General features: G+C 41.6%; 1 protein-coding gene across 2 annotated transcripts; it reads right to left on the reverse strand.

Moving 5' to 3' along the window:
- Positions 1-362: 362 nt before the first annotated feature.
- On the reverse strand, positions 363-8,106 carry ZNF24 (zinc finger protein 24). Of its 2 annotated transcripts, none has more exons than XM_045458319.1 (4): positions 7,977-8,106; positions 5,587-6,087; positions 5,193-5,340; positions 363-2,940 (listed from the first exon to the last, which is right to left on the reverse strand). In XM_045458319.1, exons 2-4 carry the CDS (start codon positions 6,004-6,006, stop codon positions 2,402-2,404), a joined length of 1,107 nt encoding a protein of 368 aa, XP_045314275.1. In that variant the 5' UTR covers positions 6,007-6,087; positions 7,977-8,106; the 3' UTR covers positions 363-2,401. The 2 variants fall into 2 exon arrangements, with proteins under 2 accessions (XP_045314275.1, XP_045314277.1); XM_045458321.1 differs by lacking the exon at positions 7,977-8,106 and adding an exon at positions 7,299-7,602.
- Between the last annotated feature and the right edge of the window lie 4,183 nt (positions 8,107-12,289).

Raw genomic sequence — 12,289 nt, forward strand, 5'->3', positions numbered from 1 at the left:
AGCCCATTTTCCCCACAGAGCCTTGCCTTCACCTCAGAATCCTTTCTAAACAACACACAGGGATCAGAGCTGGCAAGACAAACTTGTATTTGCCAAGTCTAACACTGCTTTTTCTAAGCTCTGACGTTATACCAAACATCTTTGGCATTTATGACAAATGTACCACAGGGAAGTTTCTTTATATATGCAAAAGAGGTAAGATCTAAAAAACAGGGTGAAATTCTAGCCACTGAGAGGATGCTCCCTTCTTACCTACTCTGATACAAGAATTCTGTCATCTCAGCAGAAGTATTAAAAATATGCCACCTCAAAACCTACTTGGAAAGAAGCCAGTTATAAATAAATAAATCAACTCAAGATCATTTTATCTTAGAGCGGAGGAGTTTATAGCTTTATTGGACATTGACTTGTTTCCTCTCAGCCACAAAGAGAAAAAGACCCAAACAAAAGTCCCTACATTTTCTTGTATAACTTAAAATACATTATATCATTACTACATATTTATACTTCAATAAATCTTAATCTATAAAGCACATTTCTTATAATTAATTGTTATCAGAAAAATCTATAAACAAGCTCCATTCTGCCTCACTTTTCCACCAGCTGGCCTTGCATTTATTACTATGCTTTTTAACAGGCTCATGCAAATCTCACCTTCCATTTTTTAAATTTGATCCAAGCACCAGATGTAACCAAAATCTCTGGAACTATGAAATCTTTTTATTCACATGGGTCATTTTCCACACAATTAATGCCCACTATAAAAAAGCCTTTTCTCATATTCTATATTTTAACTTCCAGAGTTTTCCACTAAACAGTAAAACCACAGTACTTGGGATTCTCAGCCAAGGAGTATATAAGCCTACTACTACTAGAATGTATTACTTTTATACATTTTTTAAAATGTGTTAAGACTTAAAATTAAAAAAAAATAGTTCAATCAATTCTGATAGTTAATAAACTAGTTGTTAATAACCTATTATTTTTTAAATAGAACAATCCATTCAACTTAACATGTAAGTACAACCTCAATGCTACTAGAGATTGATTAGTTTTTTTAAAAGACCCACAAACCTCCAAACCATGATGGAGTATCTTGGACTCACCTCTGATGATTGCTGGAGAGCTGGCCAGCTCTCTGAGCTGAGTCTTCCTTTCCCCCAAAGACAACACCCTGGTAGGAGGACTATGGCTCCGGGAATCTCAGAGGTGACCTCCCCCAGGACTGCTCCAATGGAGGGAAACAGCTCACTCACATGAAACAGCTTTAGACCAAACCCCCGATGATTTACAGTGGAAGAAACATCTACCTACCCATGGTAGGGTTACAGTATCTAGCACAGTGCCTCGTCGGTAGAAAATGTTTAATAATAAATGCATGGCTGCTCTGTTAGCCTGCTGTGCAACCCTTTTGTACCAAAGGAATAAAACAGCCAACCTGATACTTGTTGCCCACCTGTCATGGACATTTCTGTCCTTCACCAAAAGAAAGGCAAAATAAATTAGATCTTCAAGTCTCTTTTGTTTTCTAAAAGCCAAGACAGACCATTACCCTTCTGTTTACATTTGCCCTTCAACACTGCTGTTCACTACAAATTCCTCCCTAGTGTTAAGATTTCTACTCTTGTAGTTTACAACTGCTTATTGTTCACTGTCCACTTTCTACCGATAACACAGAACATTCTCATTAGCAGGATGCCTTCAAATTACAGACAAGGTAAGTGTGTTTTGAGTTTTCCTGCAGGCAGATAATTAAATGGAGATAAATTCTTGATATACTTCAATTCCTGGATCATGGTATTTGTTTTATCTTCCCCAATCTAGGTGTCCCATTCACTTTTGATGTTTTATCACCATCACTTCTCATCTGAGTTTTAAGGCTCATTTTACTTTGAGGCTTTTGGTCATCCTTTATCTTCTATTTTCTGAATGCATATCCAAGTTAGGTAAAAGGAAGCAGAAGGGTACATTTTAAAAAAAGCGTTTAGGTTTTCAGATTTTATAATTCCTACGTTGCCTTTTAATGTAGAAGGGAATGTATCCTTGCAAAGACATTTCAATGATCAACACAGAAACAATGTCTGTCTAAAAAAGAAACTTTTAAGGGACAAAGAATCAGGTAGTTCATTATTTGGAAAAATAATAAGAATATAAACATCACATGGAAGATTTAGGCATTAACACCTGAATTAAGTTTAAAATTTCAGTTTCTAGGCAGGTATGATATCATTTCTTTCACGGTAAAATAAAATAATGGTGGGTGAAGATTTTCTACATTTCCCAGTGGATTTTCTAACCGTCTATATAGGGAAATAAAACTATTATGTATCATTTCATGTTTTTAATTTTGTCTTCATTTCTGAAGAAAAAGACCTGAGTGCTGATTTTTTTTTGTAATTTCTTAAACTTTCACAACATTCAGAAGTTTTTCTGCATTGTGTCTTCGCTGATGTCTAAAAAGATTTGAGCTCTGACTGTAAGATTTCCCACACTGAACGCATTCATAAGGTTTCTCCCCAGTATGGATTCTCTGATGATTAATCAGCCCAGAATTCTGGCTAAAGGCTTTTCCACATTCAAGACATTTGTAGGGTTTCTCTCCAGTATGGACTCTCTGGTGTTGCACGAGGATAGAACTTCTGCTGAACGCTTTCCCACATTCAACACATCCGTAGGGTTTCTCCCCACTGTGGATTCTTTGATGGAGAATGAGGGCCGAGCCCTGACTGAAGTGTTTTCCACATTCATCACATATATGTTGTTTCTTTCGAGAGGGGTTTCTTTTTCTTTCAAATCTGCCCTTGGGGAAACAGGCTTCTCCATACTTAAAAATCTGAGGAACACCTATATTGAGAGTGCCCGGAACTTCGTGAGATTCTACCGCTGAAGGAATCTCCTGCTTTGGAGCTAGGGCTCCATTTTCAGTCCTACCATCATCATCTGAAATAGAGACAAAATGTAAATATCACTCATTTCCTATTCTGGGAGGGAAGAGACCTGAAGAAAACTTTAGTAAATGTGAACTAAAAGTAAAGAGCTTGCATTCATCTATAAACAGCAACCTGAAAACCAGTGTCAAGGTTGCCTACTCCAAAAAAGGAAATTAAATGACTGATTCTGAGGCTAAGGGGGTAATGGCATGCTCCCATAATGAAGAACTAAAATGTTATATCTGAATAAAAGTGGTAACATAAGCAAGTGTGCTTTACAACACTCGTCAGAAAACAAAGGGCAGAAAGATGTGGCAGATTCTATATGATTGTTAGACAAAGTGCTGCAGCTAGGTCTGGATGAAATTTCGTAAGAAATATAAAAATTTCTTTATTTTTAATAAATAAATAAATAAATAAATAAATAAATAAATAAATAAATAAAATAAAATAAAATAAAATAAAATAAAATAAAATAAAATAAAATAAAAAAATTGCCCGTTGGGAAATCCTTGTAATAGTCTTTTGCTTTGAGAAAAGGAGAAATTGCACCAAATCATGATGGTGTAAATAATAAGCGATCTGTCAAAAAGTGACTATTTCTGAAATGAGCAAGATAAGGCAGGTCACGGCCAACACTACACTAAGAGCAGAACCCAGAAGATGTCGTAATAAGAGACTGAGGGTAATAGGAGCTGAGGGTATTCTGTTAACTCAGGACATGACACTTACATTTAACAGGCCCTTAGTAAACGAAAGTTATCCTGTAAAATACCCTACTTGGTATTTGCCATGGTACTTAGTTAGGTGAGTTATTATTTTTAAGCCTCAGTTAGGTAAGTCTAGTGAAACAAAAGCCTGAATTAATTACCAACATGAGGTACTATCACCCACCCGCAGGACACAGTATATTTAAAGACTGTCCTGAAACTTCCAGCCTGTAAGAGTACAAATAGTTACTACAGGGTGAGCAGCAACAATTAGAAAATAAACAGTGAGCAAGTCTATAATAAATGATGAAGAAAGGGATAAAGTCAAGAGAGAAGACTAACAGAAAAACTGAAGGGCTGCAGGGGGTCAGGGAGGCCTGGAGACATGAACAACGGAGAAGCAAGTGTTAAAGTTATGTGGGGACAAATGGCACAGAAATAAGTTCCCAAGCGTCGTAAAGACTAGACTGCTGAAATGAAGCTATTTATAAGCGAGGGAAAGTTATTCTAAAATTCAGGCAGGGGAGAAATTTTCTACCCAAGAAAATGCCACCTCCAATGACCAAGGATAGTGGTTCTCAAATTTCATTCCAGACACAATGTCCCACGAAACATGTAAAACTAACGGTTTTCAGCAGACGTCAGCCCCACCCCATCAGTTCTGGTTCACTAGCACTGGGATCTCGCTCTCCCTCTCCTCTCTCTCCCTCTCGAGAGTCCCCTCAGATGGGAAGAAAACCTGATGAGACTCCATCTGTGGCACACACCAGAGTTACCTACAACTACCTCAAGGAAAGATTCCCAAAGCAATCTCAAAAACAAATATGAAAAAGAATCCAGCAGTTTTAGGAATATACTAGGTTGTATCAAAGTATACTAAGTATGTGGTGTCAACTGCCAATATACTGCAAGACTAGTTTTAAGCGATTTATTGTAAATCTGGGATCTTTATTTAATTCTTCTATACTTAAAGCATATTTTAGCTATGGAGCCTACTTTTGCATAAATACTTAGAAAAGGTGAAGAGTTTTACCCAAATACCATTTCTACAAAAGATGCTTCTTAGAAAAAAAAGACTCTAGGCAGGATGTTAGAGAAAAAAAAAAAAAAATGGCTAAAAATTTAGAAAAGACTTCAGTGGTGGCTACAAAAAGAATAGGTAGATTTGAAGAGGCTTCATCTAAGCTTATTATACCAATAGGATTAGGCAGGAGATTGAAAGGATGTGAAACAGATGGCAAGTAAACAATACTGAAATAGAGGGACCTCATCTACAGGTGGGTGCTGGCTCAACAGAAGACAAATGCCAATCTGAAATGGGGAGATCTTCAAGAAAGAGGTAAAAGGGAAGAAAAGGATGATGACGTTAATGTCTAAGATTAAAAGACCTGAGGGTCCACAAATCAATTGTTGACTGTGTATACACAGTCTGTCTATGTGTACAAAATTAGGTTAAGGTGATTATTCCCTATCCCCTTTTGTCCAAAGAGTTCTGGACAAAAGGCCCACACTCTCTTTCACCCTCTAGCCCACTTGAAGTTTTGGTCCTCACCACAGTGCCTTAAGGAATGGAGCTCCCAGGATGCCCACTTGAGCTGGTTCTCCACAGCATCCAGCTCAGAATTTGGTAATCCCTGAGCTTCTTCTTGAGATACTATCTCCTCTACTAGAACTTCCCGTTTTCGTCGACGGAGAGAAACCTGGAAAAAATAAAGTCTGGCTCAGCTGAGAAGGAATCTGATGAGATTCAGAATTAAAAACACATAAGAGAACCCATACAAAACATAGTGCGGTGGTCAATATGACAAAGCATAGCCAGAGGGGAGCAGTGCAGGGGTGGGAGGAATACACATAATTCTAATTTAGTTGAGTGGAATGAACTCAGCAGCCCTGCCTACTGCTATGCCAGTGCTTCTGCCCCAGGAGAGTGACACAAGCAGACTCACCGGCTGTCCAGGGTCATCTAGCTCACTCTCTAAATCCTCCAGCACTGTCACTGCCTCCTCTCCGTTCTCCGGATGATGCTCTCGAACCCAGGTCTGCAGTTCCTTGGGCAGGATGGCAACAAACTGCTCCAGCACTACCAGCTCCAAGATTTGTTCTTTCGTGTGTGTCTCTGGCCTGAGCCATAGACGGCAAAGTTCTCGAAGCTGGCTCACAGCTTCACGGGGCCCAGGTGAATCCTGGTATCCAAACTGCCTGAATCGCTGTCGGAAAACCTCTGGATCAGGAAGATGGTTCCAGGGGATGCTGGATCCCTCTTCACCATCAGGATCCTCCTCCAACTTCACTCTCAGTATTTTTTCCTCTTCATCTGGAGTTGGGATTATAAGTATTGAATCTTCTTCCACGGACTGTGCAGACATCCTGATTTATAATACTTCAAGAAAAGTCAATCAAGGCAGGATACAGGCCTCAGGGAAATACCGCTTTCTTCACAGGCTCTCCTGAGGCACAAGGAAAAAAAAATACGTCAACTACCAAATATCCTAAGAATCTGAACATGTGCTGATAAAGGAAGTAAAAGATATTTGTTTTTCTTACCAGATTAAAAATTCCAATCAATAACCTACACCAGAAGTTGGCAAACTACAGCTCACAGCCAAACGTGGCTTGTTGCCTATTTTTGTACAATGTTTGTACTAAGAATAGTTTTCACATTTTTACATGGTTGAAAAAAACCACAAGAATACTTCATGACACGTGAAAATAATACAAAATTAAAATGTTTGCGTCCATAAATAATTCTATGTATTTGCTGACAGTTCACACTACAATGATAGAGTTGAACAGTTTCAACAAACACTACATAGTCTGAAAAACCTAATATTTACTACCTGGCCCTTTAGAAAAAGTTTGCCAAGCTGTGACCCACTAAATCAACAAACCTTATTTCGTTAATCAAAAGAATCCAAGTAAGAACCAGTCCAACTCAATGTTTTCTAAATGCATTTGACCCTGGAACACATTCTTTGCAACTCAGGACACCCGTAGGTCAACTCAAAAGCAGGGACTGCTTTTCTGTTATCTGCTTAAAATTTTCTTAACAAAATATTTTTTAATGGTTAAGAGTTCAGAAATATTTTTTAAGAACGCCCTGAACTCAAAATATATGTGAAAAAATATCCACTTGCTCAGTAACAGATCAATACTGAAAAAACTAACCACTAGATGCCACGCAATGCAAATATTCAGCCACTCACCACCCCCAGAACTACATTTAAATCTGTAATGACCGGCATTAATCACAGCAAACTCAGTGAATAAAAGGTACTCTCATAACATCTTAACTTCTTGCAGTGGCCCAGAGTCATCATCGCTCACTGGATGACTCACTGTTTCCCCAGCTTCTACCTTCAGGGAAATCTTGTGCTATTTCTGATCCTTTCCTTGTATTTGCACAGTCATGCCCATGCCATTGTTTACAACACATACTAGGAATGAACCACGCAGCTACTCAATGTTATCTACTGAGGGCCAGAATCTGAAAACCAATGGTGTCAAAAAACTTCTTGTAACCCTCACAAGTCTAGTTATCACAAAAGACCTTATCACAGACAAGTAATGCAGACAGGTTTAATTAAGTACCCTGGAGTGTGGCGGCCTTCTAAATAGGGTTTAGCCAACAGATGAGTTGGTTCCTATTCCAGGATCCTACCTTATCAAAGCCTCAATCATTCTATAGAAAAGAAATTTATCTTCCTTTTACGTTCTCTTACTGCAGCCGGCCCTTGGGCCGTGAAGGAGGTACAAGGTGGGCAGGCCCGCGATCCCTAGTGTTTGGGCGGGGAGCCGAGTCCCAGGTGATCTCCTCGCCTCACTCCGGCAGAGTTCCGCTGCAATCCCCGCCCCGACGTCCCCCAGCCCCTCTTCGCCGCACAAGCAACGGCGGATTTCGGACGACGGAAGGCCACACTGCCCCAACAACGTCGGGGCCACGGTACTTCCGCCCGCGTCCGGCGGAACTACAAGCCCCGACAGGCCCCGCGCAAGGCCCGCCCCCTCCCACCTCCGCCCAAAATGAGTCCCAGAACCCTCCGCGAGACGCCAGGCCTCGAAATAGAACAAAACCGGCCGAAGGGGGAGGGGGGAAAGGCGAGGGTCGCGGAGGACACAGGGGATGGAGGACCCTCCGATGGTACTGAAAGCCCAATCTGGCTTTCCATCTACCTCTACCAGCCCCCCAACTGCTGTATACGGAGACAGCGGCCTGTCCGCGCCTCTCGGCAAGCCGAGGAGGATCCCCGCCAGGCTTCTTTTCTGTCTCCTACCAAAAGGACTGCAGCCCCTTAGCCCAGCGTCCCCCTCACGCCCTTCCCCTCATTCTCTCGCAAACCTCCGACTCGGGATCCGCAGCAGCTTCGCTGTCCAAAGCAGACGCAGAAACGCCGCTCACAAGCCGTTTCCCAGAAGCCCCCGGCACGGAGTGCTTCCGGTCTGCGGGTCCCAGGAGGCGGGGAGAGGCGAAGCCCCGCGTTGCCATGGAGATGGGCTCCGGGCGGGGGAGGGGCCGTGCGACGACAATGACCGCTTTGAGACTGCGCTTGGCCTGGCGCCTCTCCTCGGATAGCCCAGAGTTCTGTGTTCCGTTTAAGAGACAAGGAAAAGAAAGGGAGAATTCTGCCATCAAGATAGTCTTTACGGATTCATAACCCCTGTCACAGGAGTTATTATCTCATGTGATCCTCGCAGTAGCCCTCTGAAAGGAGTAATAAAGGCTAGTATTTATGAATGCTTACTACGTTGTACCAGCCACATATATTGTCATTTTCACAACAACTGTATCATGGTAGGAACTTTTATTATCCCCATCTCACAGCTGAGATAGATAATTGAGGCACAAGTAAGTAACTTTCTACAGCTCATAACTAGTAAGGGGGAAACAAGATTTGGCTCCCACTACATGTTACACTACTTTATTTTGACAAAATTATCTATCAGGGAAACGAGAGGAGACTCTTAATGAAGAGTTTTGGCAGTGATCTCAGTGAATTTGCAGAATTCATGGTCCTCTTCTGACTTCGGGCTTGACATTTTATACCACAAAACAGCTGCTGAAGGTATCATTTAGAAAGTAAATCAGGGGCACCTGGGTGGCTCAGTCGGTTAAGTGTCCGACTTAGGCTCAGATCATGATCCCTCGGTATGTGAGTTCCAGCCCTGCATTGGGGTCTGTGCTGACAGCTCAGAGCCTGGAGCCTGCTTCGCATTCTGCATCTCATTCTCTCTCTGCCCTTCCCCCACTTGTGCTCTGTCTCTCTCTGTCTCTCGAAAATAAATAAATGTTAAAAAAAAAAAAACAGTAAACCAGCCCACTTCATTTCCCTATTTCAAGACCTTCAGTGGATCCCCACTATCTTAAGTATGACATAAAAACTCCTTACATTGGCCTGCAAGGCCCCTGTGGTCTGTTCCCTGCCTCCCCACTCTGACCTCAGTTCTTAGGTTCATTGTGACCCCAGATTCCTAGTCTCAGTGGAAGTCTCTCCACCCTTCATGGCACAGTAGAGTGATCTCATTTATTCATTCTCCTGTTTTTTGCTTTTTCTTTTCTTTTTTTCTTTCTTTTTTTTTTTTTTTTTTTTTTGTCTGTAAGTTCCATAAAGGCAGGGACCTTGTTTGTCTTGTACACCACAGTATCCTCCCTAGTTCTAGGATGCTGACTGCCTGGTACATGGAGAACTCAATAAATATTTGTTGAATAAACGAATGAATTGTGGACTGGTCATGTTGCTGCTTTTGCCAGGTCACATGTCACGCATCAGAAGCCACACAAAAGAGCCCTGTTGTTTAAGGTCTATGTTCAAAGCACAGGTCCAGCCTTCCAGAAGCATTGCAGGATTCTCAGGCTTCAGCTTTCTGCATCATTCAGGCCTTCATAAAGGGCCTTCAGCCTCCACTGGCTTCGTGAATGAGAGAGCAAGTGAGCAAGCTGTTGATGGTATAGTACTGCTTTACACTCGGACTGGAACTTTGTCTCCCTGGCATGCCCAACTCTGGTGCCTCTTCTCTCCATTTAGGAGGCCACAGAAATCCAGCCATTTCACTTTCCTACTTGACTACTGCCACCAAGCTGCCTGGCTGCTCTTCCCAAACTTTCTTTCTTTTGTGACCCTAAAAACTAGCTCAAGGCATTTTTTATTTATTTTATTTTGCTTTAAGAGTTTTTACATCTAATTAATGTTAGAGAACAAAAAAGCTTAACAACATCGAACAGAAATAATTGGCGAAGTAGAAAGTGTTGCAAAATTTTATAAAACTCTTTGCCTGGGATTCATTCTATTATTCCTAATTCTACGGGTAAATGGAAACCACAATGAGGTTTCCCTTTCTAATTTACTCTAATTTCTAAGCCTCTAATGTCAAAATCTCTAATTTTGAGGCCAGTGACCCATAACACCCACTTTGAAATACCATCCTTCTGAGCCCCATTATTTGGGCTCTTTCCTGAATGCTGGCCCCTGTTGCCATCTTAAAGATGTAGTCAAGATGGAGCATCACATTCCTCTGAGAAACCTGAGTGTAGGGAATAGCTCCATGCCAGCGCTGGACAACCAGCAACATAGGTCACGTAGGTGAGGCTTGAACTGCAGCTGATTTGAGTCTTGGCAGAACACCTTGTGATCCTCCCAGAAGGTGAGAGCATGAGAAGCTTGCGAGGAGCTGCAGTAAGGCCATTTGCCACTCAGGTGTCTGTCTTCCAAGAAGGCTGTTGTGAGACAGGTCTTCATTGCTTCCTGGGTGGTGATGAGGCTTTCTGCCTCACCTGCCTGGAGTACAGCTGCAGACTATAAACAGCCTTAAATACAGCAGGGTTTTAGCTCCTCAGCAACAAGGTATTCCATATCTCATGTTGAAGTCATCTGACTCCTTTTGTTATCCTTTTGGTGTGAGACAAAAGCTCATGGGGAGTTGGTACCTCTTGGCTACTCTCGATTTCACTGTCTTTGTAAATACTGATCTGTCTAAACTTAAAGAAGGCTCATTGTTTCTCTACCAGCCAAATCTCTTGACCTTGTTTGAAAGCATCTCATTCATTAACTAATGGTAAAGAAACAAACACAAGAACCAGATAGATACTACCTGGGTTCTAGAGACCTAGACGTGACTACAATGAGGTCATGATTCGTTCCTTTAACATTACTGTCTTGTTTAGGATATAAGCAAGAAAACAAGTATTTATAAGGCAATGTAGAAGTAATACAGTAGGGGAGCCTGGGTGGCTCAGTCGGTGAAGCGGCCAATTCCCGGTTTTGGCTCAGGTCATGGTCTCATATTTTGTGAGTTTGAGCCCCACATTGGGCTCTGCACTATCAGCATGGAGCCTGCTTGGGATTCTCTCTCTCTCTCTCTCTCTCTCTCTCTCTCTCTCTGCCTCCTCCCACTCTCTCTCTCTCTCTCATAACGAATAAATAAACATTTTTTTTAATGAAGTAGAACAGTGAAAGCAAAATATGGCAAGGGGAGGGACACCTACATGAGACAGTGTGCTGAAAGGGAAGGGAGGAGGCACACAAAGATGGAGGAAGCAAAGTAAGAGAAGTTTTCACATTGGAAAGAAGTCCACGGACATTCAAATGTAGTGTTAATCAGATTTTGTTCAATAATAACCCTTTTTATGGGCACTTGGCTGGCTCAGTTGGTAGAGCATGCAACTCTTGATCTCAGGGTTGTGTCCCATATTGGGTACAGAGATTACTTAAATAAATCAACCAAAAAAAAAATGATCTTTTCTAGGCTTTTCTCTAACACTTATTTTGAAGCTCTCAGTCCTTCCCTTCAGCTCAAAAGTATTTCCCTCTGGGCATTTATTTTTATAATGTTTATTTATTTATTTTGAGACAGAGTGAGAAAGAGAGAATGTGAGTGGAAGAGGAGTAGAGAGAGGGGGAGAGAGAATCCCAAGCAGGGTCCATGCTGCCAGCAAAGAGCTGGACAGGGGCTCAATCCCATGGAACTGTGAGATTATGACCTGAGCCAAAATCAAGAGTTGGATGCTTAACCAACTAAGCCGCCCAGGTGCCTCATTTTTAAAAAATGGTTATCCCTCTGGGCATTTAAAATACACTGGTTAGGGGTGCCTGGGTGTCTCAGTGGGTTAAATGTCTCACAGTTATGAGATTGAGTCCCCACTCCAGCTCCATGCTGGGCATGGAGCCTGCTTAAGATTCTCTCTCTCCCTCTTCTTCTGTCCCTCTCTTGCCCACCCCACCCCTCTCTCTCTCAAAAATAAAATAAAATACACTGGCTAAAGATTGCATTTTAGCCAATAAGGGCACTGCACCAGGAGTCTTTTGATTGCAAGTGGCTAAAAGCCTATAGCAGGCATTGTTAACTTCTTACATAAAGCACTCCCTATTACTTCTAATACACCCCATTTTTTTTTATTGGAGGGGGGCAACACTCTGCCCAGACATATGCAGTGATTGAATTAAGCCATCCATGACCATTCTGTTTCTCTTTGCCAGATATTCACTTCACCTCCCTGGCAGCTAGGAATGGCCATATGATTCAGTTCTGGTCAATGATATGTAAGAGGAAGTAATTTGTGTTGCTCAAGAAATGTATCTAATTCATGTAAGTTATCAAATTTATTGGCGTAAAGTTGTTCATAATATTTCTTTAATATTCTTTTAATATCTATTGGAC

The sequence above is a fragment of the Leopardus geoffroyi genome, chromosome D3 (genome assembly GCF_018350155.1).
Source record: "Leopardus geoffroyi isolate Oge1 chromosome D3, O.geoffroyi_Oge1_pat1.0, whole genome shotgun sequence".
Taxonomy (NCBI): domain Eukaryota; kingdom Metazoa; phylum Chordata; class Mammalia; order Carnivora; family Felidae; genus Leopardus; species Leopardus geoffroyi.